The 25,193-nt window shown below is 45.1% G+C and overlaps 2 protein-coding genes across 2 annotated transcripts; both read left to right on the top strand.

The window, feature by feature from the left end:
- Positions 1–10,179: 10,179 nt before the first annotated feature.
- Positions 10,180–10,949, top strand: LOC103625895 (DNA mismatch repair protein MLH3). Its single transcript, XM_020537603.1, has 4 exons — positions 10,180–10,252; positions 10,359–10,451; positions 10,547–10,712; positions 10,794–10,949. The coding sequence occupies exons 1-4, from the start codon at positions 10,242–10,244 to the stop codon at positions 10,878–10,880; spliced, it is 357 nt and encodes a 118-aa protein (XP_020393192.1). The 5' UTR covers positions 10,180–10,241; the 3' UTR covers positions 10,881–10,949.
- Positions 10,950–15,777: 4,828 nt separating this feature from the next.
- On the top strand, positions 15,778–20,235 carry LOC100284463 (uncharacterized). The gene is made up of 4 exons (NM_001371997.1): positions 15,778–15,939; positions 16,592–17,529; positions 17,624–17,749; positions 19,651–20,235. Exons 2-4 carry the CDS (start codon positions 16,607–16,609, stop codon positions 19,787–19,789), a joined length of 1,188 nt encoding a protein of 395 aa, NP_001358926.1. The 5' UTR covers positions 15,778–15,939; positions 16,592–16,606; the 3' UTR covers positions 19,790–20,235.
- The last annotated feature ends 4,958 nt before the right edge of the window (positions 20,236–25,193 follow it).

The following is a 25,193-nucleotide window of genomic DNA, read 5'->3' as shown; positions in this document are numbered from 1 at the left end:
GCCTCGGTCTACACCGGGCGCACGCGCAACACCGCGCCTGTGGCCCCGGGCCACCTCGGCAACGAGCACCATCGTCGCGACCGTCGGGCCCACCTCGACAAAAGGGTGCGCCGAGGCTACCACCCCAGGCGTGGGGGACGCTACGACAGCGGGGAGGATCGGAGTCCCTCGCCCGAACCACCCGGTCCACAGGCCTTCAGTCGGGCCATCCGACGGGCGCCGTTCCCGGCCCGGTTCCGACCCCTGACTACTATCACAAAGTACTCGGGGGAAACGAGATCGGAACTGTGGCTCGCGGACTACCGCCTGGCCTGCCAACTGGGTGGAACGGACGACGACAACCTCATCATCCGCAACCTCCCCCTGTTCCTCTCCGACACTGCTCGCGCATGGTTGGAGCACCTGCCTCCGGGGCAGATCTCCAACTGGGATGATTTGGTCCAAGCCTTCGCCGGCAATTTCCAGGGCACGTATGTGCGCCCCGGGAATTCCTGGGACCTTCGAAGCTGCCGGCAACAGCCGGGAGAGTCTCTTCGGGACTACATCCGGCGATTCTCGAAGCAGCGCACCAAGCTGCCCAACATTACCGACTCAGATGTCATCGGCGCGTTCCTTGTCGGCACCACCTGCCGCGATCTGGTGAGCAAGTTGGGTCGCAAGACCCCCACTAGGGCGAGCGAGCTGATGGACATCGCCACCAAGTTCGCCTCTGGCCAGGAGGCGGTCGAGGCCATCTTCCGAAAGGACAAGCAGCCCCAGGGCCGCCCGTCGGAAGAGGCTCCCGAGGCGTCTACTCCGCGCGGCGCCAAGAAGAAAGGCAAGAAGAAGTCGCAAGCGAAACGCGACGCCGCCGACGCGGACCTTGTCGCTGCCGCCGAGTACAAGAACCCTCGGAAGCCCCCCGGAGGTGCTAACCTCTTCGACAAGATGCTCAAGGAGCCGTGCCCCTACCATCAGGGGCCCGTCAAGCACACCCTCGAGGAGTGCGTCATGCTTCGGCGCCACTTCCACAAGGCCGGGCCACCCGCAGAGGGTGGCAGGGCCCGCGATGACGACAAAAAGGAAGATCACCAAGCAGGAGAGTTCCCTGAGGTCCGCGTCTGCTTCATGATCTACGGAGGGCATGCGGCGAATGCCTCGGCTCGGCATCGCAAGCAAGAGCGCCGGGAGGTCTGCTCGGTGAAGGTGGCGGCGCCAGTCTACCTAGACTCGTCCGACAAGCCCATCACCTTCGACCAAGCTGACCACCCCGACCACGTGCCGAGCCCGGGGAAATACCCGCTCGTCGTCGACCCCATCATCGGCGACGTCAGGCTCACCAAGGTCCTGATGGATGGGGGCAGCTGCCTCAACATCATCTACACCGAGACCCTCAGGCTCCTGCACGTCGATCTGTCCTCCGTCCGAGCAGGCGCTGCGCCCTTCCACGGGATCATTCCTGGGAAGCGCGTCCAGCCCCTCGGATGGCTCGACCTTCCCGTCTGCTTCGGAACGCCCTCCAACTTCCGAAGGGAGACTTTGACGTTCGAGGTGGTCGGGTTCCGAGGAACCTACCACGCGGTATTGGGGAGGCCATGCTACGCGAAGTTCATGGCCGTCCCCAACTACACCTACCTGAAGCTCAAGATGCCGGGCCCCAACGGGGTCATCGACGTCGGCCCCACGTACAAACACGCGTTCGAATGCGACGTGGAGTGCGTGGAGTACGCCGAGGCCCTCGCCGAGTCCGAGGCCCTCATCGCCGACCTGGAGAACCTATCCAAAGAGATGCCAGACGTGAAGCGACATGCCGGCAACTTCGAGCCAGCGGAGACGGTTAAGGTCGTCCCTCTCGACCCCAGTGGCGACACCTCCAAGCAGATCCGGATCGGTTCCGGGCTCGACCCCAAATAGGAAGCAGTGCTCGTCGACTTTCTCCGCGCAAACGCCGACGTCTTTGCGTGGAGTCCCTCGGACATGCCCGGCATACCGAGGGATGTCGCCGAGCACTCGCTGGATATTCGGGCCGGAGCCCGACCCGTCAGGCAGCCTCTGCGCCGATTCGACGAGGAGAAGCGCAGAGTGATAGGCGAGGAGATCCACAAGCTAATGGCAGCAGGATTCATCAAAGAGGTATTCCATCCCGAATGGCTTGCCAACCCTGTGCTTGTGAGAAAGAAAGGGGGGAAATGGCGGATGTGTGTAGACTACACTGGTCTCAACAAAGCATGTCCAAAGGTTCCCTACCCTCTACCTCGCATCGATCAGATCGTGGATTCCACTGCTGGGTGTGAAACCCTATCCTTCCTCGATGCCTACTCAGGGTATCATCAAATCCGGATGAAAGAGTCCGACCAGCTCGCGACTTCTTTCATCACGCCCTTCGGCATGTACTGCTATGTCACCATGCCGTTCGGTTTGAGGAACGCGGGTGCGACGTACCAGCGGTGCATGAACCATGTGTTCGGCGAACACATCGGTCGCACGGTCGAGGCTTACGTCGATGACATCGTAGTCAAGACAAGGAAAGCTTCCGACCTCCTCTCCGACCTTGAAGTGACATTCCGGTGTCTCAAGGCAAAAGGCGTCAAGCTCAATCCCGAGAAGTGTGTCTTCGGGGTGCCCCGGGGCATGCTCTTGGGGTTCATCGTCTCCGAGCGGGGTATTGAAGCCAACCCGGAGAAGATCGCAGCCATCACCAGCATGGGGCCCATCAAGGACTTAAAAGGTGTACAGAGGGTCATGGGATGTCTCGCGGCCCTGAGCCGCTTCATCTCACGCCTCGGCGAAAGAGGTCTGCCTCTGTACCGCCTGTTAAGGAAGGCCGAGTGTTTCGCTTGGACCCCTGAGGCCGAGGAAGCTCTCGGGAACCTGAAGGCGCTTCTTACAAAGGCGCCTATCATGGTACCCCCAGCTGATGGAGAAGCCCTCTTGGTCTACGTCGCCGCGACCACTCAGGTGGTTAGCGCCGCGATTGTGGTCGAGAGGCAAGAAGAGGGGCATGCATTGCCCGTTCAGAGGCCAGTTTACTTCGTCAGCGAGGTACTATCCGAAACCAAGATTCGCTACCCACAAGTTCAGAAGCTGCTGTATGCAGTGATCCTGACGAGGCGGAAGTTGCGACACTACTTCGAGTCTCACCCGGTAACTGTGGTGTCATCCTTCCCCCTGGGGGAGATCATCCAGTGCCGAGAGGCCTCGGGCAGGATTGCGAAGTGGGCGGTGGAAATCATGGGCGAGACAATCTCGTTCGCCCCTCGGAAGGCCATCAAGTCCCAGGTATTGGCGGACTTCGTAGCCGAATGGGTCGACACCCAGCTGCCGACGGCTCCGATCCAACCGGAGCTCTGGACCATGTTTTTCGACGGGTCGCTGATGAAGACGGGAGCCGGCGCGGGCCTGCTCTTCATCTCGCCCCTCGGGAAACACCTACGCTACGTGTTGCGCCTCCATTTCCCGGCGTTCAACAATGTGGCTGAGTACGAGGCTCTGGTCAACGGGTTGCGGATCGCCATCGAGCTAGGGGTCAGACGCCTCGATGCCCGCGGTGACTCGCAGCTCGTCATCGACCAAGTCATGAAGAACTCTCACTGCCGCGACCCGAAGATGGAGGCCTACTGCGATGAGGTTCGGCGCCTGGAAGACAAGTTCTACGGGCTCGAGCTTAACCACATCGCTCGGCGCTACAACGAGACTGCGGACGAGCTGGCAAAAATAGCCTCGGGGCGAACGACGGTTCCCCCGGACGTCTTCTCCCAGGATCTGCACCAACCCTCCGTCAAGATCAACGACACGCCCGAGCCCGTGTTCCATCTGGCTAGCTCCGCCAGATAGGCAATGATGGCGCCCCGCTAGCCCTGTGACGACGGCGGCTCTCAGCACCCTTACGGAAGCAGGGGGACGTCAGCAAGGACCCAACCGCTCCGACAGCTGTCCCTCCGCCAGGCTCCGTTGCTCCTCCGACAGCCACGACATCACACCAGCAGGGTGCCAAGACCTCTCCGGCTGCCACATTGGCATGTACTTAGGGCGCTAGCTCTCCCCCCCGCTAGACACGTAGCACTCTGCTACACCCCCATTGTACACCTGGATCCTCTCCTTACGCCTATAAAAGGAAGGACCAGGGCCTTCTTAGAGAAGGTTGGCCGTGCGGGGACGAGGACGGGGCAGACGCTCTCTTGGGGCCGCTCGCTTCCCTCACCCGCGTGGACGCTTGTAACCCCCTACTGCAAGCGCACCCGACCTGGGCGCGGGACGAACACGAAGGCCGCGGGATTTCCACCTCTCTCACGCCCGTCTCCGGCCACCTCGCTTCCCCCCTTCGCGCTCGCCCACACGCTCGACCCATCTGGGCTGGGGCACGCGGCACTCACTCGTCGGCTTAGGGACCCCCGGTCTCGAAACGCCGACAGCATGCAAGCATGCAGGCCATCTAATAGGGATTTTTCTTTTCCCTTTTTTTCTCAGCTCGTACGACTCATTCTTTTTCTCTGCGCATGCACGTTTGTGTGTGGTAGTGCGGGTCAGCGGATGCATGCATGCAGCGTAGCCACAGGAAGAGAGAGTGGTGGGACCCACGTATGGCTGTTTTGACCGGTGGGGCAGAAAACCAATAGCAGGGACGCGGCACTAACTTCCGTCGCCTCCTATTCCTAGGCTTGCACTTTTTTTGGTGAGTTGTTACTAAATGCGCTTGCTCTGCTGGAGCTCGTGGCGTCGTCGATCAGCATTCAAATCTGGATGCCTAGCTAGCGCGGCCTGACCATCTTCTGGTGAGAGCTAGCTACCACGGGTGCGGGTGTTTCTGGCACAGACGCAGCACCATGACGAAGACAACAAGTTGGTGGCGCACAGATCACACCAGTGGATCAAGAAAACATACCACTCGATTGCGTAGAGGAGAATCGAAGGCTATCGCGTAGGACAGTTCGGCTAGGCCAAGGACCTGCCGACATGACGAAGAGTTGATGCAGATCTGATCTCGCAGCAACGTTGAGGTAGAGCGTGCTGATAACGTGTTAAGAACTACGTTACCACGGATCACCAGATCTGCTGCCTTCCCTCCCGTCAGCAGTAGAAGCGCAAGAAGATGTAGAGAACCCGTCTCCCTTCTCATAAGCACGACAGAGAAAACACACGAGACACTGGATATAGGGTTGGGCCTCTGACCTCTTTCTCTTCTCTGTATTATGAGGGGTGTACAGGTTCCTTATATAGAGACGTGAGACCCCTCGGGAGCAAAGCGGATATTTGCCTACATAACCCTAACTAGGGTTACTTAATAGATAGATCGTGCGCTGTGTCCCTGTGTGTCGGTGCTGGTGGAACGAACGAACGAACCGCACCCATCGCTCGTCCGCAGTTTGTTGCGCACCCACCGCCTACTAGCTAGTTTCGTCGTCTTCATATGAGTGTGACCCTAATACTCATTCAACCAGTGCCTAATAATTTGCGTGGTATTCTTTGCTTCCAATTTATATCGAGGTGCTTCGATGCAAAGACACGTTCTTCTCTCGCATGCCCTCGCTACCCTAAGGCTGTTCTCAATAGAAGTTTTATAGAAGTTTCATAAATATTTAATGATATGCCACGTCAGTATTTTAGATGACATGACATAACATTTAACATGAATGAGTTTTATGGAATGAAATTAGTTTCATAGGAATGAAACCATGTCAACCGTTTCCAAGGCCTTGAAAACTGTGTGATACCTTCATTGAGAGTGGTTCATTTCATCTTGACATAATTTACTAACATATATTGATCATTTAGTTGCAGCATTTAATTAGTATGTTAATCTATAAATTAGTGAAATGAAATTTTGTATTGAGAAATATTGTTTCATCTTTTTATTTCATGACACTCTTGATGATGTGGCATTGTTGGAAAGAGTGCTATGAAATCCGCATGCACAATCTCATTTAATATAGAGTCTCTTAGGAGTACCTGGGGGCTAATTAAAAAATACAAGTGACAGACATTTTACGAATAGTCTGTCTCTACACGATTCTCGATACATATTGACATATTATCTCTTAATTGCATTTAGGGTAAATATAGTGACGTTTAATGTAGAGGCTCTTGAGGTGTTTAAAGTTGCTATTTGCAAAAAAAAATCGTGGAGTCGTCACTCCACGAAGAGACGCCTCTGGCTCGTAACCCAAGTACCACCCTTTCCACTTTGCTAATTTGTCGTCTGTTCTATTGATCCGATGTTGTACAAACGTATTTACTTCTGTATTTATTAATATACTACATTTATAGATACTTTATCGTATAATAGAGTCTCTTAGTTGTTTTTTTGTGTTTGGAGAACCGTTTTGGTGTCTCTCCACTATACATGCCCTTAGAGCATGGCTGTCTCAAATAATTAGTTGATGTGGAGCCGAGAGAATAATAAAAATAGTAATTTATCTCACACTAGTATTTCGTCTCACACGTAATACACTTAGTTTTTTTGGAATAAGTGAAAATCTCCTATCTATTTGCTTGTCGCTAGCTATTCTCGTTTTCTCAACATTTTCTATCCACATAGGAAAGAGACTAAATGTAGCTAGTGAAATAGCTAGCCATCGGAGACACTCTTATGGTCTAGTATCTCAAGTTTGTATCACGTGGTCTCTTAATTATCTTTTATACTTAAAAAATCGAACCGCTATGTCTAATGGTTGTATATGCCCTAATTAAGCTTCGTGTCGCAGTTCGATCGGCCGGACGCTATCGTATCGATCGTGCATGCCTTTTTTTCCCACGGCTAATCTTGTCACGACACTTGGGGATCCTACCTAAACACACCATCTCGGCACACTTCCAAAAGGAAAACAATACCCCCAGAGAGAGAGAAAAAAATGCGAGGCCTGTGAGTGGACCGCAGGTACGTGTCGGCGCGACGGCGCGTGACGGGAACGGAACCTGGTTGGCTCGTCAATTGCCCGGGTGGGCCATCATCGGAAGACGGCGGCCGGGATCGGGGTCGGGGTCGGCCGGTCGGGGTCGGGGCGCCGGGCACGACCGCGATTGCGCGCCGCCTGCGCGCGCGTGCCAGGGACGACGACGCACGGCGGCCCAAGCGCGGCCCACGTGGCGGTTGGCGCAGCGAGGAGGCGATGGCCCCGCACGCGCCTCGACGTACGGAACTGCACCCTCCCCGGTACCCGCCCTGCCCCGGGGCCGGACCCACACACCTCCTTTCTTTTTCTCCAGCAGCAAACATTTTGAGGGGTATAGCCGTATAGGCGTATAGCGAAGAACAAGGCTGCTGAATTGTCTCTTAGAACAGATTCTAACTAAGCGCATGTCTGTTTCCCTCCTATGAGAACTAATTTATGGCTAGTTTGGAAACCATATTTTTTACAAGATTTTCATTTTCTAAAGATAAATTAGTTTATTTTATATTGTGAAAATAAGAATCCCTTGGTAAAAGAGATTTCTCAAACTACCTCTTAGTAAATCTATTTTTCCAATGGTTTTTTTATTTTCCCAATATAAAATAAACTAATTTCACTCGGGAAAAAACAGAAATCTCTTGAAAAAATGGAGTTTCCAAACTAGTCCTAAATCACTATACCACAACACCAAATTAGTGTCTGACGACCGTCGCTATAAATAGAGAATTAGCATCAAATTGTTAGTCGGTATACATGGCCACAGATGGTGAGTCGGCATATGTCTCAATTCCAACCGAGTGTTAGTCGTTATATTTATATGTGAATAATGTCGCGTTGTCAGTCGGCAATTCATACATATAACATTGCACTGTCAGTCGCCATAAAAAATATGTGCAATTTAGGCCGGTTGGCGCACAAAGCCCAAAACCCTATTACTTCCCGAGCAGCGGCGACCAAAACATCCAGCCGCCGCGCGCAGTCTCCTCCCAGACCCATCTGCGCGCCGTCGTCTCCTCCCCAGTCGGCCGGCCGCGCGCAGTCTCCTCCCCAGCCCATCCGCGCGCCGTCGTCTCCTCCCCAGTCGCCCGGCCGCGCGCAGTCTCCTCCCCAGCCCATCCGCGCGCCGTCGTCTCCTCCCCAGCCGGCCGGCCGCGCGTCGTCCCGTCCCCAGCCACGCGCGCGCACTCCGCCGTCCCGTCTGGTACTTTGCGGCCAAGTTCTTCGGGCCCAAGCGCCCACCCGCGGACCCCGGGATGCTCATGTATGTTCAACCTCTTCCAGAAGGGCGAGCCAATGGTGAGAACGCCCTCGGCCATCTTGCGAGATTTCGGTTCGAAGACGCGTCTTAGGTCGATCGCGGTTTGCTCGTCAGTGGGTTTAGGTTCTGTAGTGCGGGTAGTTTGGTTTTGTTTGCTCTGATGTTAAGGTAATTTTAGGATTTAATTGTTTGACCTTTCCTTTGGTTGTTGTGATCCGGAAGCTGTAGTTGTTTGGTGTACGGTGCTGTTCGTAAGAGGAATTGACTGCTTAGCGGATGCTTAAGCGTTTGTTTTTACTTGTTCGGGTGCAAGGGAGATACTTTCAGGCCTAGTGATGACCTCGTACTGGTGTTCTGCATCATCAACATTCCTTTTATTGTGAGAAAAAAGGATAGCGCTTTGAGTGTGTTAATTGGATATCAGGAGGCTAAGCTGATTTTTGCTAATGATTTTTTTTAGAAATAGTATAAACCCTAGAAGTTTTGTGAACTTTGGTCATGACATGCTGCTGCTGAATTCAACAAGTTGTGTGAACATGTAGGTACAGTGCTATTGGTGACTTTGTGTTTTGAATTTTTGTAGTGTTTAAGATAGGGTTTTGACTTTTGAATAATCTATTTGGGATGGAGGAGGGGTTGTTCGTTATGTTTATGCTGGAATGGAAATATCTCCTAGTTGTTTAGATTAATTTTGCTAATGAGGATGCACTTATTTGGCACGAGGCAAACATACCATATGCAGTCTGGGGACCTACCAGTACTAGAACACGGTCATTAACATACTATCCGTCAGAGGTAGGCTACTAACTACAGTACATTAAACATTATTTCATGCATTTATGGTCTATTTCTTTTGAATTTTGTGTATGTACTGTTACAGGCTCTCAAGCATAATGGCTCTTTGTATGCTCATGTTTACTTCGCCCGTTCGGGTTATCCTGTGGACCCTACAGATCCAAAATATGAGCAGAAATCTTCGTTTGGGAGGACCCATCGTATGTATTATTTTTTTTTCCAACATGATCTTGCTTTATATGATCTCTCATACTTATTGGTTAAGCAATACGAAAATAAATTAGTTAACTCATGAAATCCACCTAGTTTCCTTGGAATAACTTGATGCTATAGGACATTCACTGACTGAACCAGAAAAAAATTGCAGGGCTGAAAATTACACTGCTGTTAACCAACATGCCTATGCATTCACCAATATTCTATTTTCATCAGGGACCACAGGTAAGATGATGTTTGATAATTTTGTCAGTTCTGAGATGTCTCGCCCATATGCAATTATTAGGTATACAGTTGCATACTGCAAACTGGCCAATGGCAGATCCAATTTATGATAACAAGTTGATCAATTAGTGCATTTAAAAATATTTTTGTACAGAAAATTCTGACAGTTCTCCATATTCAGGGGAGCCCAAAGCAATTCCATGGACACATATAACACCCCTAAAGGCAGCTGCCGATGGATGGTGTCACATGGATATTCGTAAGTATAGGCTCATTACCTGATATGTGTGTAGGTTCTGAAAGGCTAAAAATACCCAATGGCATCATTTGGTTCAACTGTGCTAATGATACATACTTTGCTTTTACTATAACTGTATAACAGCAACATCCAAATTTCATGTGATGGTCGACGAGGAGCTCAGTTTTAGAAGTTTTGGACTAAATGGTGAAGCACTCGCATCACTTTCTGATATCTCTGTGGTTGAAGTCAGGACGAAAGCTCGTGGGAGACCAAATTCATATTGCAAGATAATAAAGGCTTGATCTTAGCACTGAGTTTCTTTAATCTTGATTTATTCATGGTTAGTGCATCTGAGTTCTTTTGACAATTGCATAGGGATCTAAATGCTTACATCTGGGGATAGATGACAAGAGGGAAGTTGTCGGCACTACTGGTAAATGTTCTATTTTCTCCTTGAAACAGAGTAGTGCCTGTATATTTGTAATAGTACATAGTGTTAGATGGTAACAGTCTATTCAAGTCCCTGGTTGTGACTGTTAGTTATATATTTATGATGTTATGAGGGCTAGTTATCAGGCCTTTCAATTTTGCAGTCGTTGTTCGGGAGCTTTTTTACAATCAACCAGTACGGAGGAAACAAATGCAATCTAGGTATGTGATAATTGTTGCTACTGTTTGTGTGCAGAGATGTCTTTGTATTCACAGCTTTGCTCAATATATTATTTGATTGATATGTAGCTGTATAATATCTTTTTAGTGAGAAAAGAGAACTACATCATGTGAAGAAGTGTGTCCTTCAAATTGCGCTTATTCATCCACAGATTTCACTCAGACTGCTTGATAATGACAGGTTATCTACTGTGCTACGCTTGATGTATTAATTTCTACATTTATTACAAATTTACTTTTATGTCACATATTGACATGCCTGTTTTATTAACACAGCGAAGATGAGCTGCTATACACAGAATTTTCTTCATCCCCTTTGCCTCTTATATCAAAAACTTTTGGGGATGATATCTCCAGATGTCTCCATGAGATAACTGCCTCTGACCAGGGCTGGACTCTTTCAGGTCATATATCTGGGCCTGCAGATGTGTTTTGTACGAAGGTAAAATTGTTGTTTAAGCTATTTCCTGTTGAAGCTGAAGTTTGATGATGTGTTTTCAGCTAGTTCAATTCTCCTTTTCAGGATGCCCAATACTTGTGTATCCTCCTCGCCAACCCACTGTTATATACTTGCTATTTGCTATCTTCAAATTCTTGGAGACATCCTTGACTTTTCAAAGATATCAACTCAAGATTTGTGAATAGGAACCCGATTTATAATATGATTTTCAAATATATCAGCTCATCGAGTGATGGAATATGATTTTTTGAATTCACCTTTTGTCTTTTTTTAAACAACATATCTTATTTTCATACCAGAGCATAGCATGGATTCCCGTGTGTGGAATATTAGTGCAATTTTGATATCATTGACATCAAACATTTATGTTAGGAGCCTAACATTATGTCCTACTGCGTTCATGTACTGCTTGCAAATTCTGACACTTCATATCTGGATTCCATGGATATCGTCAAGACCTTTTTGATCTCTTTTGACTGCATGACCACATAAATCAGGAACCTCATAGTATTTCAATTAAAATTAGCTTATACTTGTTTATGCGTTCAACTATTGTATATTTAGCTTAATCATGGAGCAATGGTGGTATCTATTCTATAGTTTATTTTGGAATGGATTTCTAAGTAGTCTACTAATGATTTGGGTTTTAATTTTGTCAGGAGGGAGGTCCTAGAGGTAGTAAGTCACTTGTTTACTCGATGATGACAATAGCAAGCAGATCGCGGTGGTGCCTATGGATGCTACAACAAGAAAGATCAAAAGTTCTTTTGGATGGGTGCAGCTACATATTTTGTTTTGTATTTTTTCCAAAAGAGAAATTTGCAAGTGAACTTAAAATTGTGAAACCAACATGTGGTTGTACTAGCTAGTATCTCTGAGCTTTCACAAGCCAAACTTAGTGTTGTTGTTGCTTATTTTGATCTTTATTACAACAAAAGCAAACTTGTGAACTTTATGTATGAATGCAGTATAATTGTTATTGTCATGAATGAAAACATGAGCTATATATGTCAACATGAGCTATGTATGAATGCAGTACACTTGCTATGTATGAATGCAGTACAATTGTTATCTGATGTTGATGATAATTGGAAATTGCTAGTAATATATTTTTTTAGGCTCATATAGTCGTAGCGTTTGATTGTTAGTCGGTAAAAATACATATATCGCATCAGACAGTGTGTCGGTATAAGTTTTAACAGACTGTCCGTCGGGATAAATATGTTAGTCGGTATATCTTTTTAACGTCTAACGGTCCGTCGGTATAAACATGTCTGTCGCTATACGTTTATGCCGACGCCACTTACAGCGTCAGAAAGTGTTAGTCGGTATAACTCTATAGCGACTGATAGTACGTTGCTATAACGGTTTATACCGACTGTAAGTAAGTCGTTATTGCTAGGTTGTGGTATAGTGAATTGAATTATGGTAGAATGATAAAGGGTAAAATATCACTTTGAGATCATAAACAAGCTAAAATATGCTACCCGATAGTTCGATGCTATCTTATTTCAGCTTATTTGTGGTCTTAAAATGATATTTTATTCTTTCATCATTCCATATAATCCAGCTTATATAATTTAGTAAGTAAATAAACAAGACCTAAATATGGCTTTTCCTACTAGTAATGCAGAAGTTACAAAACCTAGGGAAACCTTTTGATTTCTCTAAAGGAGCGTGTATAAATCAGCATAATCGAAACAGGACATGTTTTATGGAAAGGCGTTGCATAATCGATCTGAGATTATATGTCATGCTTGTAGGTTTATGTGGTTTGGGACATGTCTAACTTAAGGGTGCATTTGGTTTATTAGCTGTAAACTGTCTACTGTGAGAAAAAAGTGAAACACGTTTGGTTCAAAGTGTTGTGAGTTGTGCACTTTAAACAAACTGTATATTGTTTATATGCATTCTGTTTAGCTATATATCTTAATCAATATATCTAATTTAAAACCGATTTTACATTTGTGTTTCTAATATTTTTTAATTCCATTTGTAATAACTTTTATTAAATATTTGTAGTTTATTTATTATAACATTTAATTATTTTAATTCTATTTTAGTTTCAGTTAATTATGTCTATTTATTAATATAACGAACTTTGATAAACAATAAAAGCAGGGTCCAAACTACTTCTAAATTTATACTACCTAAAAACTGTTTTTTTTTCAGAGTAACTGCGGAAAAGATGAACCACTTTAGTTCAACTTCCTTAACTCCTGTAGTTCAACTTCTGCTTTTTCAAAACACAAGCAGGTTTCAAAAACAGAACCAAATACATCCTAAGGACGACAAGAAGATACTGATTAGGCCCTGTTTGGGAACAAAGTTTTTGAAAACCACAGTTTTTGAAATACTATACTATACTTTAGTTATGACAATACCGTAGTTTATAATACCGCAGTTTTGAAAACTGAGGTGCAGAGCTAAGTTTAGAATGCCTTAAAACAACTATAGTATTTGCAATACTTCAGTTTTGAAAACAGAGATTTTACCCAGCTTGCCAAACACCATTATGTATATAATACTGCAGTATTTGAGAATACTGCAGTATTCTTCCAAAACTGCAGAAAAACTTTGTTCCCAAACACCCCCTTAATGGTAAGATAGCTATCAAGCTTTTTACCAAGCCACGCCAAAAGTCTTGGTGAAGATCGACTTGCTCCAGAGTGCTAACGAATGATGGTTAGGGTCGTCCTGCGATTTGATCTGTATAATGATCATAGCTTTTGGTTCTTGTTGTAGTTTCTTTTAATTAGTTTGGCGTCTATTCTGTTCTGATGATGTAAGGTGTGCCATTCTCTCGTGGCTTATTAGTGTGATAATCTTTTTTTTTTCTCTGAGCAAGCTTTAGTGTATCTCGATCTGCTGCCTGAAGTCTCTTAATGCTGCTGTATTTCCGTTATCCTATAAGTGTTGTACCTCCAATCCCCTTTTTTCTAAATCTAAATAAACCTTAAGAACTGATTTGGTAATCATGATCACAAGAGGATTTTTATGGGGAAGAAATTCCCTTGGTATTCTAATATGAATAATAAGAAAATTCTTCCTCGTAGATTCTCTCGTGTGATCGTTGGTTACTAAACGAGAAAATACCCTATCAATTTATGAGAAGAGTTATGGGCCAACCGGTGGACCTACGAGAGATGTATGTTTCTCATGCATATTTATCATGTATTGTCTCATATTAATATTATTTATTGTAATATACTTTATTTATGACCTCAACATGCAAGTTCTTCTTATAGTGCTCTCGCTTCTATATTATTAACAACATTATTTTGAATACCAAATAAATATACTATTTTGGTGCTGGCGAAGACATAGATCGTCTATCTGTTCCGGTGTACCCGTTCTTTTCTATATAGTACTCTACCCGTTCTTCCACATATCAAGTGAGGTCGTATACACCATCAAAACAATACATAGTACTCTACCCGTTCTTTTTTATTTATCAACATTTAATTTAAAAATGAACTAGTGAACGACAAATATTCGAGAATAGATGTGATATTTATTATTGGACAGTAACCGATGATATACTAGCTAGTGTGATAAATGAGATATCTAGGCAAAAGATATGGCATAGATGGAGAACCATACAATAAGATGTGAGCTGTGCATTCTTTACCTTTAATTTAGACTTATAGTTTATTTCCTTAGTACAATTAATTTTATGTCTAAAAACTACACCGCCACGCAATGGTATGTGCAGCTAGACAACTAATAATAATACTACATCTGTTTTCGAATATTTATCGTTCACTAGTTTATTTTTACAATAAAACGCGATAAATAAAAAAAGAAGGGAGGAGAGTACAATATCGCTTCGCTCAAGTTATTGTGGGCTAAAATTTTGTGTGTCTTCTTATGGGTGCATGCAACATCAGCACAGGCCAAAAGAACTCATAACATGTGCCAACCTGGATAATTTTACCTACTCGCAGAATGAGACACCTATACGAAGGATACGCTAAAATTTAATTTCACATAGTGATATGTGGAACCGAATAATTTTAAGATTTAATTTATAGCTAAGCATATTGTGCTGGCATAATTATGAACTGGACACTCTTCCCATTCGATATACAGAATCTGTCTTTAGCAGAATTATTAATTGCAGCCAAAATTCGCAGCAGCAGCAGGAGCAGCAGCACACTACGGGCCTGTTTGGTTCAGCTTTTTTCTGACCAGCTTTTCTAAAAATCTGGCTGTGGGAAGAATCTAGCTGTGAGAAGAATCTGAGTATCATTACGATTACGTGTGGAGAAAGATAAAGTTGTTCATAGGGCTCAGGATCTAGAAAGTGATGGATTCTTACTATTACAATGACTCAACCGATTATGTGTTTATGTTGATTTTAGATGGTTTTTGACTCAACGAATTTTATAGAAGCTGGCTGAAAAGCTGAGCGTTTGACAGTCCGCAACAGCTTTTGGTGGCCAGAAGCTGCCAGAAGCCGAAACAAACAAGGCCTACAGATAGCAGATAGCACTGGCTCACGCACAACGCACTATCCAGCGCACCAGCGAGGTGGGTGGGGGTGGTGGTGCGAGTGCGAGTCCAACGCTCACGAGAAGCACGAAGAGAGCTGCGGGCCCCACAAGACCGCCACTGTCCATTGCGGCTGGCCTCTGACACAGCTCACACAGTCACACCTTTGACGAAACGGCAGCCAGCCCAGCCCAGCCCCACCACCACGGCACCGGCACCAGCACCAGCACCACCCTCCCGAACAAGAAAAAAAAGTTCCGAGACGAGGAAAAAGTCCAAGCGCAGGACAGGGACGGGCGCGATGGGCGGCCGAGATGGCCGCTGGCCCCACTGCCCCCGCAGCAGTATTCCTGGCACGCCCGGCCCGAGGAAGGAATACGAGAGGGACTGGCTTGCGCTGCGGGCTGCCGGCTGCGGCGCCCCCGTGGCCCCATCCCCCGGCTCGGCGCCCCGCTAAGTCGCTACTCGTACCCGTTTTTGTTTGTTAGTTTGTTTATATTATATATAAAATAAAAATATAAATCGTCGCTAACTCCACTCTGCCGAGCGCCGGGTCTCGCAGACGGACCACGGTCCACGGGTTGTAAAACCAACCAGGCTACCAGCCGAGGGCGAGTGCGTCGCTTTCCTCCTCCAGGCCTCCACCCTCGCTCTCGCTCGCTCGTCGTCACCACCACACCAGCGAGGCGCGGCGCGGCGGGCTTCGCTCGTCGAGGTTTGCGACCTTCTCCTGCTCCTTCCCTGGTTCTGCATCTGCATGCGCGCACGTTGCTCTCCCTCCCCTGCCGATTTGGTGCCGAGCTCTATCTAGCCTCGTGCTCATGGACGGGGTCCGGGCGCGAGGCAGCCGATTGCTTGGTGGCCTAGGGTTTCCCGTCCTCGATATTTTTCAGTGGTTGTAAGAGCCGCGGCGGGGGTGGCGGCGGCGGCGATGGCTCCTGGGCCATCCGCCAGCGGCGTCGTCGCGTGTAGGTTTTTAGGTGTTTGTTTGGGTTGGCTAGGCTTGTCATGTTGCCTAGTTTTAGCACTGATCTGGGCCATTCAAGCGCCACATGTTCCCGTGCTCGAATGCCCAATTTTAGCTTACCCGCCCCGCCGGTCGCCGAAATGCCGCCTTTCATGCGCCTCATCATTGCGGGAATCTGCCGAGCCGAGCTGCTACTACTTGTGTCATTGTTGTTATTCAGGCTGCAAGTCTAGGGTGGCTTGCTAGTCTTTTATGGCATGGAGTATGATTAGAGCCACCGGCGCGTATCAGCCTGTGTGTACGGAACGGAACGCTCGTGCTGGTCACCGCGAGAAATTGCTCTGTGCTGCTCAGCAGCTCAGGCAGTGGCTGATTTCAGTTAGTGGTTGCTTCGTTGCAGAGAGGCGCGCCGTCCATGGAGGCGATGGAGGAGGCCAACAGGACGGCAGTGGAGAGCTGCCACCGGGTGCTGGCGCTCCTCTCCAACCCGCACGGCCAGCTCGTCCCCAGCAGGGAGCTCGTGGCCACCACCGGGGAGGCCGTAGCCAGGTTCGGCTCCCTGGCGGCCAAGCTCTCCAGCTCCAACGGCAATGGCCTGCAGGGCCACGCTAGGGTCAGGAAGACCAAGAAGCCCCTGCCCATCTTCTACAGCAACCTCTTCCTCGAGAGCAGCTCTGCGGTGGCCGCCGCCGCGACTGTGGCCAAGACGCCCAGTCCGAGCCCGACCACTGGCCTCCAGCTGTTCCCGAGGTACCACCAGATGGAGGGCTCGTCGTGTAAGGATCCTGTCAGGATCCCTGCGCAGTTCCCCAAGAGGTTGCTGCTGGAGAACCTGGCTGCCGGTCTGGAGGGGTCGTCGCCGCCTGCCCCTCCGGTCCGGATGGTGCAGCCGGTGTCCGTTGCGCCTCCCGCAGGGATGCCCACCCCGGCATTGCCCGCCGCACACCTCCATTTCATCCAGCAGCAGCAGAGCTACCAGAGGTTTCAGCTCATGCAGCAGATGAAGATTCAGAGCGAGATGGTTAAGAGGAGCAATCTTGGTGAGCAGGGTGGTAGCTTAAGTGGCGGCGGGGGCGGTGGTAAGGGTGTGAACCTCAAGTTTGACAGCTCCAATTGCACGGCGTCATCGTCTCGCTCGTTCCTTTCGTCTCTGAGCATGGAAGGAAGTCTTGCGAGCTTGGATGGAAGCCGGGCCAGCAGGCCGTTCCAGCTAGTTAGTGGCTCTCAGACATCTAGCACACCGGAGCTGGGCCTGGTGCAAAGGAGAAGGTGTGCTGGGAAGGAGGATGGGAGTGGTCAGTGCGCAACCGGGAGCCGGTGCCATTGTTCAAAGAAAAGGTTGGAATTCTAGGTTATAGACTGAATAGCTGAGTACTAGCATTATAGTTTTCTTATTTGTTTTCTCAAAATCACCTTCTGTATGTAACTGTAGGAAGCTAAGGATAAGGAGGTCCATCAAAGTCCCTGCAGTAAGCAACAAGGTTGCAGACATCCCAGCTGATGAGTTCTCGTGGAGGAAGTATGGGCAGAAGCCAATCAAGGGATCCCCACATCCTAGGTACTAAATACTTTGCCATCTGTGACTCTTAATCTTTTGGGTGAATTTGAAATGTTTCTTACCAGAGTACTATGTGTGATCTGTATTTAATGACATCTGCTTGGCAATGCTACGGTATCCCCTTTACTCCATAGGAGGTAATAGCTCAAATAAATTCAAGCCCTTGTTTTTATTTTATTTTATATATTTTAAATTAATTAATCCATTGGCTTAATAATTTAGAAAATAAATATTGTCGAATCCCCAAATCATGGAGACAGTCAGACAGAAGCCACGGCCCACGGCTGCCCCTTCCTTTTTCCTGGTCCGTGGATAATCAGGAGAACAAGAAGCAGTTGTATTTATTAACACCGTAGCCCTATATATATTGAATTAAGAAAATGTTTATTGATAAATGTCTCAAGACCTTTTCCACTCATATTTAAAATTTCTACACACATAATTATTTTAAATCTCTATAAACGATTGTATTAAAATGGTTAAATAGTGAGCAAAAGTCGAGTGAGAAACATGTCATGCTAACTAATAAACACCATTAAACAAGTATATAATTAAAACATTATGTCACTTACACATGCAAATCAAGTACACGTCATGTTGGCACTGATGCGAATCACGCCCATGCAAATTCAAATGTATTAAGTCACATGTAAAGTTATTACATGCTAATAAAAAATATATCAAGTCCAAAGGTACTAAAGAAAAAATATCATATCTATCAGGGCACGCTTGCTTAGAGATGGCAATGGGTACCCGCTACCCGAAACCCGGTGGGTTTTTGCTCTATTAAGGTATGAGTTTGGGTCAATTTCTCTACCCATGGGTTTGTTAATGGGTTCAAATAGAAACCCAACGGGTACGTGGGCATGGGTTTGTTCTTCCACTACCCATACCCGCAAACCCATGAGTTTTTAAAACCCGCCTTAAAATCACCATTCCTTATAAATATGTCTCATAATATTATTAATTGAATATGTTCTAATTGAAATAAACTTCATGTAACAAATTTTAAGCTAAAATTAGTTATCACTTGTTCCTTTTATCTTAGCTTATTAATGTATTGATTGTTATTTACATGATGAATTATTTTTTATGTTGATGTTAGTGGGTATGGGAAACCCGTTGGGTACCCAAAACCCGCATGGGTATGGGTTTGGGCAAAATTTTATACCCGTCATGGGTATGAGTTTTTTAGCGAGCGTATTTTTCCTTCGCGGGTATGGGTTTGGGCAAATAATACCCAGCGGGTTTATACCCGTTGCCATCTCTACGCGGCTTGCTGCATGCATGTCAAATCTAGGGAAAATAATTTTTATGTATAAAACTTTCCTAATTCATCATACTTTACAAAATAAATAAATACATATTTCACCTAGGTGACCATAACCGTTCGATCAAAATAAATGAACGGCTCACAGTCATTTGGATGTATCGTAGCAAAGCTCTATCTGCTTATAACGTCACTAATTTATAGTGCGGTTGTACCCACTGATTTCATGCTATCTTATTTAAATACGACCACCAGTGCTGTTGAGCTCAGGTAAGTATCTCTCCCTTTTCATGTTCTGGAGTGCATGATCTCCCATGAAGGAGGCACCACAAAGGATTGTACTGATATGAAAAATATGAACAAGCATCCTCCCTAGTCTTATGCTGCTTATAGCATTGGGTCGTTTGGCTTCTAACCTAAGTTCTCAGTTTTGTTTCCTACTATTTTACAATAAGCATACTGACTACTGAGCATACATTTGGTTACAAACCTGTTGTAATTCTGGTAGCATGCCTGTTGCAATCCAAGAAAGGTCACAACTGGCAACCCCTTTTGGAGCACAGTTCACTCTCCTGTACCTTTGTCAAAATATGCAGATCACAGATACTCACAAAGCTCACCGGCCTTGCAGGGGTTACTACAAGTGTAGCAGCGTGAGAGGCTGCCCCGCGAGGAAGCACGTCGAGAGGTGCGTGGACGACCCTTCGATGCTGATCGTTACCTACGAGGGTGACCACAACCACAGCCGAGTTCTAGCCCAGCCAGCCTGATCTCTCTGGCTATCGATTATTCAAGATCGCTTCCGTAGTAGTCACCCTCCCTCTCTAGAGAAGGGAGGACAGCAACAGCAACAATGAGAGCCTAGTGTCTGTACATAAGTTCTGCTTCTAACAGTTGGAGGAGTGATTCGGTTAGCTAGCTCTTTCAGAAGAATCAGTGGTGACAGAAGGGAACTTATCGCGTCGATGGATGGAAGAAAGGGAGAGAGAGAGTTCCTCATCAGATACTCATACTCTATTTTTGTAGCTTCGGTTTATCTCTCTTTTTTGTTCATCCTGTGCTAGGGCCCATCCTGTGGGTTGTATGTCTGGGAATGGTGTTGGGGGGGATTGGATCGGAGAAGAAGGCATGTGGCAGGAAATTGCCTGTAAAAGTGGCTACACCTAGGAACAGAATGTACTATCGTCTTCAGCAGTGGTACAGCCTTGTTGACGCAGTGGTTTTTGTTTGGTCTGTCGCGTGTTGTTTGTTAGCGCGAGTGTGACGCTGCGATGCATGGTGTTGCCGGCTCTGTTCGTGCAGCAAGCCATTTGTACTGGCACGTGCACGTCTGAGTGTCTGACGATTTGAGAGGCCGGTTCCCTGCGGCTGTCTGAATTCTGACGATGCTTTTGGCAGTTTGACATCTTCATGTCGCGCGTTCAGACGTTCTGATTGTGGACTTGGTGGGATCAGAAAGGGTTCACGGGACTGCTACTTCTCTGTTGATGGTTCTTGATAGGAGCTCTCTTTTTTTGACGTCCCGCACGCGTGACATGAATACATGATAGACATGTCCTGTGTGATTGATAGGCTAGTTTAAGTAGAACATATATTACCATTTATTAGTTATGAAAATAAAATACAAATGTCAACAGATTACACATTCTCATCCACATCATCTACAAATAGCCACGAAGCTCACGATCTACCAGATCTCGCTTAATGACAACTCTGGAAGAAGATGATGAGGGATCAAGTAAGACTGACGTAGTATTAGCATGGCTGTGTTTAGGCTTCCATGACACAAGACGGATCAGCGTGCCATCAACAATCATATCCTTCGGTGCGTGGTTTGTCCGTAAGCCTCGTCGCTCTTTACGTTGTTTGCGTTGTTTGGCTGTATCAACTCGTGTGGTGTGGCCCCAGGTGATGCATGAGCATGACCGATGTTCCCCAGCCTAACCAACAACGTCGTGTCGCTGACTAAATTTAACTAACTTAGTTTTTAGAAAAAAGTATATTAACACGTACAAACTCACAATTGCCCTATAAACATACACTCCATAGAATATTTAATAAAACTAATTATATGTATTTTATTACATAAATCTTGTTATACAATAGAAAAGTTAGACTTGCCAAGCAAAGTTAAAGCAAAACATCATACAAAACATGTAGAATGTATAGCAGTCTAGTCCCTGCATATCATAAAAATATCACTGAGATTCGCGTTGGTCAAACATTCTTAAATTTAACTAGGCTCATTAGTAGAGAGTAGTTATGTATGTTTAAATACGTTTATTACAAAAATATACGCTACAATTATACAATGTTAATAATTAAATACCGTAGATATCAATATTTTCTAATATATAATTATCAAAATTTAAATTTTTTTTATCTTATCAGAAATTAAGTAGGAATGTCACTTAAATTTTTTTATGGGACACATAGGATACATAACTTATATGGTGGCCTTTTCCCCTTTATTATATATATGCATGATTAGTTAGAAGCAAAGCGTTGGAAATAGTGTGTATATACCGTATGTTTACCGGTTGTCTCTACAAATGTGTAACCTCTTAATTGGTAATGGTGAACTGCTGAGAAAAATTACCGAGATCTTTGGGTTTGTGAAGACGTGGAGGAATTGAATGGTGCCCTCTTGATTTGCTTATGTTTCTTCGTTATAAAAATTGGATCGCTTCAGAGAGATGATATCAACTCCAAACGACGATACGAATGGAGCTAGTAATATATTGTTGCCTTCCTCGTCCCCACGTGTATATCTGGCTGCATGTAGCATGCATATATAAGGGCACCATGACGTACGAATTCCATCTTGTTTGGTAGCACGGGCGTGTTTAGATTCTTTAGGCCTTGTTTGTGGTAGACTAGTTGGGTGCACGTGCGTTGCAACGGCATACAATAGCTCTTGAGTTTTATGTCTATAATCAAATAGATGATAATAAATTTAAACCATACGCCTGTATTGTATGGATTTAGTAATTATTTAAAACAAATTTTAACTTGGGACAGATGGAGTAGTCGTTAAACACTGAGCAGACAAATGCAATAATGACAGATTATTCACAAAACTTTAAGGATCTAAGATGAATCTTATTAAATGTGTGGTTCTAATTAACTTGTTACGTAACAAAATCAACTAAACCTAATTAAATAACAACCAAAATGAGTACTCAAATAAATACACAAACAAATTTTACATAACTAAGCAACAAAAAGTTACAAAACAACTGTAGCCAAAGAAGGCTAATATAAAAAGTTGTACAACTTCTAGTTTTAAAGAACAAGCCAAGAAAACATACCACACCACATATTGTAATGAAAATAGCATAGACTGCAACAGTGAAGGTGGATCAAAGAAAGTAACTATTTTTTTGGAAATCTATTTTAGTAGGTTTCTTTCTGACATACAATGTAGTTCTTCATCATTTGGAAAATTGTTCGGCTGGTAAGAACAACACTAATTATCACATTAAAGCTAGGTTTTGTCATGACAAAATCAGAAGCAATCCTGGTTGCATCAATGACATCAACAACTGGTATACTAATATCAACTTTCTTTGGAGCACGGGCATCATTTACTCCATCACCAAGTAACAATATGGTAAGGAAAAATAACATGTGTCAGTAACAAATAATAACTAAAATATTACAGACTTAACTGCTGAGTACTATGGTCAAATGAACAATAGGGCTAAGCTACCAATGATCATGTCATGAGAAATATGACATCCATACATAGACCATGGAGGCACCAAATCAAATGAAAAATGATGACAAACGACCACATATGGACATGTGGCCTTCCTCGGTAGCATGCTATAACTGTTTGACAAGATAGGCGCGCTTCGCCATGCTTATATTCAAGGCGTGTTGATCCAGGTGAACTACTTGACAATAGCAATAAAGTTGTCGACATTTTTATCTAGCATCTCCATAGTTGTAAATAAAGTTGTCAACATTTTAATGATAAACCATGCCCCAAAAAAGGAAAGCTGAGAGAATTTTCTCTGCAAAATACAACTAAATTTCTAAATCATTCCGGTTAAGGGATGTGTAAAACCACAAAAACTGAAACCATAAAGAGATATCTCCCTAGAAAACTAATCTCTTGAATATAGAAAGCATAAATTGTGTTATCTAAAAAGATTCCATTAGTTGTATGCAGACACAACTAATTATTTGAAGCTAACACAACCAATAGACATCTAGGGAGGAGCAAACAGTTTTGGCATTGCCAATGTCCAGTGCACAGAACATTGTAGTTGTGTTGAGTGCAACTGCAACTACATAGTATGTTGTATGCTAGCAGGCAGCAAACTAATAGTGTCATTCATACAAATCTATTGTTATACTAACAATCTTATGAGACACTGTGTTCAGAAAAACGAACTTTTAACTGAACAGGATGAAAAGTGACTGGCTACAGCTTACAATTGGTAACCTGAGCTTAAACCAAAAGCAAAGGCAAGTGGGAGTCTAGTGGATAACGAATGGTACCTGATTCAGAAGAGAAAATGCACTCTGTACAGGATAATGATCATCCATGAATGCAACTGCACAAAGCCCATTTCTATTGTGGGAGTGGACCTTGTATTCTGAAATGAAAAGAGATTGTACGTCACAACAGCGAGTGGAAATGAATAGCAAAAAAGTATTCAATATCTCTAAAGCAAACAGGGCCAGCCATAATGTTATGGTCGCCTAGCAGCTACTGCAAGATGCAAGCGCAATTGGTTCAAGCGTTGCTCGAATTTTCTTCAGATGACCAAAAACAACTTCAGCAATAGTAAGATCAGTTGCACACATTAGATGAACCAACAGACAACATTATTTTCCTCACACGCAGCACAAACAATCTCACTACTCTTTGATGGCCATCAAAACACCTGCGGATCTATAGCCGAAGGTTGCCCGTGGACAATTTAGTACGAACCATAGATCTTATAGAGATCCGAAAGCCGATCAGATCTGAGGTTACCTTCGTGCTGGACGGACTGCCGTTGGCCTGGCTGGGTGCGTTGAGCGACGGTGCGGGCAACGAAAACGATGAACTCGCGGGCGGCGCTGCGCTGGAAGTAGCCGAAGTGGCTGACGTCCATAGTGTTCGCGAGCACCAAATCACAGACTAATATACGTGTATTTGAAACCTGTGCAGGCATCTGCGAGCCATATAGACTGTGTAGTCTTAAATTTGTATTATAAATTTATCTAAGCTCCTTTAACACTTAATTAATTCTTGTTTCAAAAGATTCATTAGTCAAAGTCCGAGGCACAAAAATGATGATTCTAGCAGATGAATGTACTCTAAACCTCTCACATGAACACTGAAGCAAGCTGAAACACAAGCATATGCAAAAGCTACATGTCTCAGATACTATATACCTGATTTTTGCCCATTCACATTCTGAATCAGAGTTCTCTCTGGTTATCCATAGAGCGAAGAAAAAATATTTCCCTCTTATAATGGCTACCTATTGCTTGCACACATACTTGTCTTCTATTATTAGTCTATATAATAAACAGTAGGAGGCTACCCCTCATGTTTCCTTAAAAAATACGTAGTGAATTGTGAAACAAGCAGACCACAAACCTTTTGCAGAATCTTCTACAATCTCAAGGCGCTTCATCCAGCTAGTTATATTTTCATTATCAGCTCCCGTAGAATACCAAAAGTTCACCCTTATCTGTATATGTTTTCTCTATGACCATGGATGTTGTCATCTAACACTTCATGTTGTTGCCCAGGTTGATCATTGATAATTAATCACATTTGAGAGCTAAACTGGAGATATCTGGCATACACCAAATCAATAGTTCAACCAAATATAAGCTGTCAAGAAAAAAGGAAACATAAATTAGCAATAAAATAAAGAGCTAAATTTAATACAAGGTATCGAAAATATCAGGTACATGTTTCTCAAAAAAATTGAAAAGCAATGCAAATCTTTAGTCTATAAATGATTTTATGCCACATACTCATGAGACATATCAATCCCATCATTGAACAAAAAAAGAAAATTTTCAGCAGCAACAGGTGTAAACAATGATCTTTATTTTGTGCTTTTCTAGCTTTTTTCCTCACAAACATTTCTAGAGCTAGTTTGCCAATCAACCACACACACATGTGTACGATATTAGTGAAGTAAAGAAAACAATAATAGC

Source organism: Zea mays, chromosome 5 (assembly GCF_902167145.1).
Source record: "Zea mays cultivar B73 chromosome 5, Zm-B73-REFERENCE-NAM-5.0, whole genome shotgun sequence".
NCBI lineage: Eukaryota > Viridiplantae > Streptophyta > Magnoliopsida > Poales > Poaceae > Zea > Zea mays.
Note: the sequence above shows the minus strand (reverse complement) of the source record. Positions and strands in the feature narration are given on the sequence as shown.

Coding starts and splice junctions, on each gene's coding strand:
- LOC103625895 (XM_020537603.1), top strand. Junction 10,452..10,546: donor AGACTGCTTGATAATGACAG/GTTATCTACTGT, acceptor TTATTAACACAG/CGAAGATGAGCTGCTATACA. Junction 10,713..10,793: donor CAGATGTGTTTTGTACGAAG/GTAAAATTGTTG, acceptor TCTCCTTTTCAG/GATGCCCAATACTTGTGTAT.
- LOC100284463 (NM_001371997.1), top strand. CDS start 16,607: ATGGAGGCGATGGAGGAGGCCAACAGGACGGCAGTGGAGAGCTGCCAC. Junction 17,530..17,623: donor TGCCATTGTTCAAAGAAAAG/GTTGGAATTCTA, acceptor ATGTAACTGTAG/GAAGCTAAGGATAAGGAGGT. Junction 17,750..19,650: donor AAGGGATCCCCACATCCTAG/GTACTAAATACT, acceptor CCGGCCTTGCAG/GGGTTACTACAAGTGTAGCA.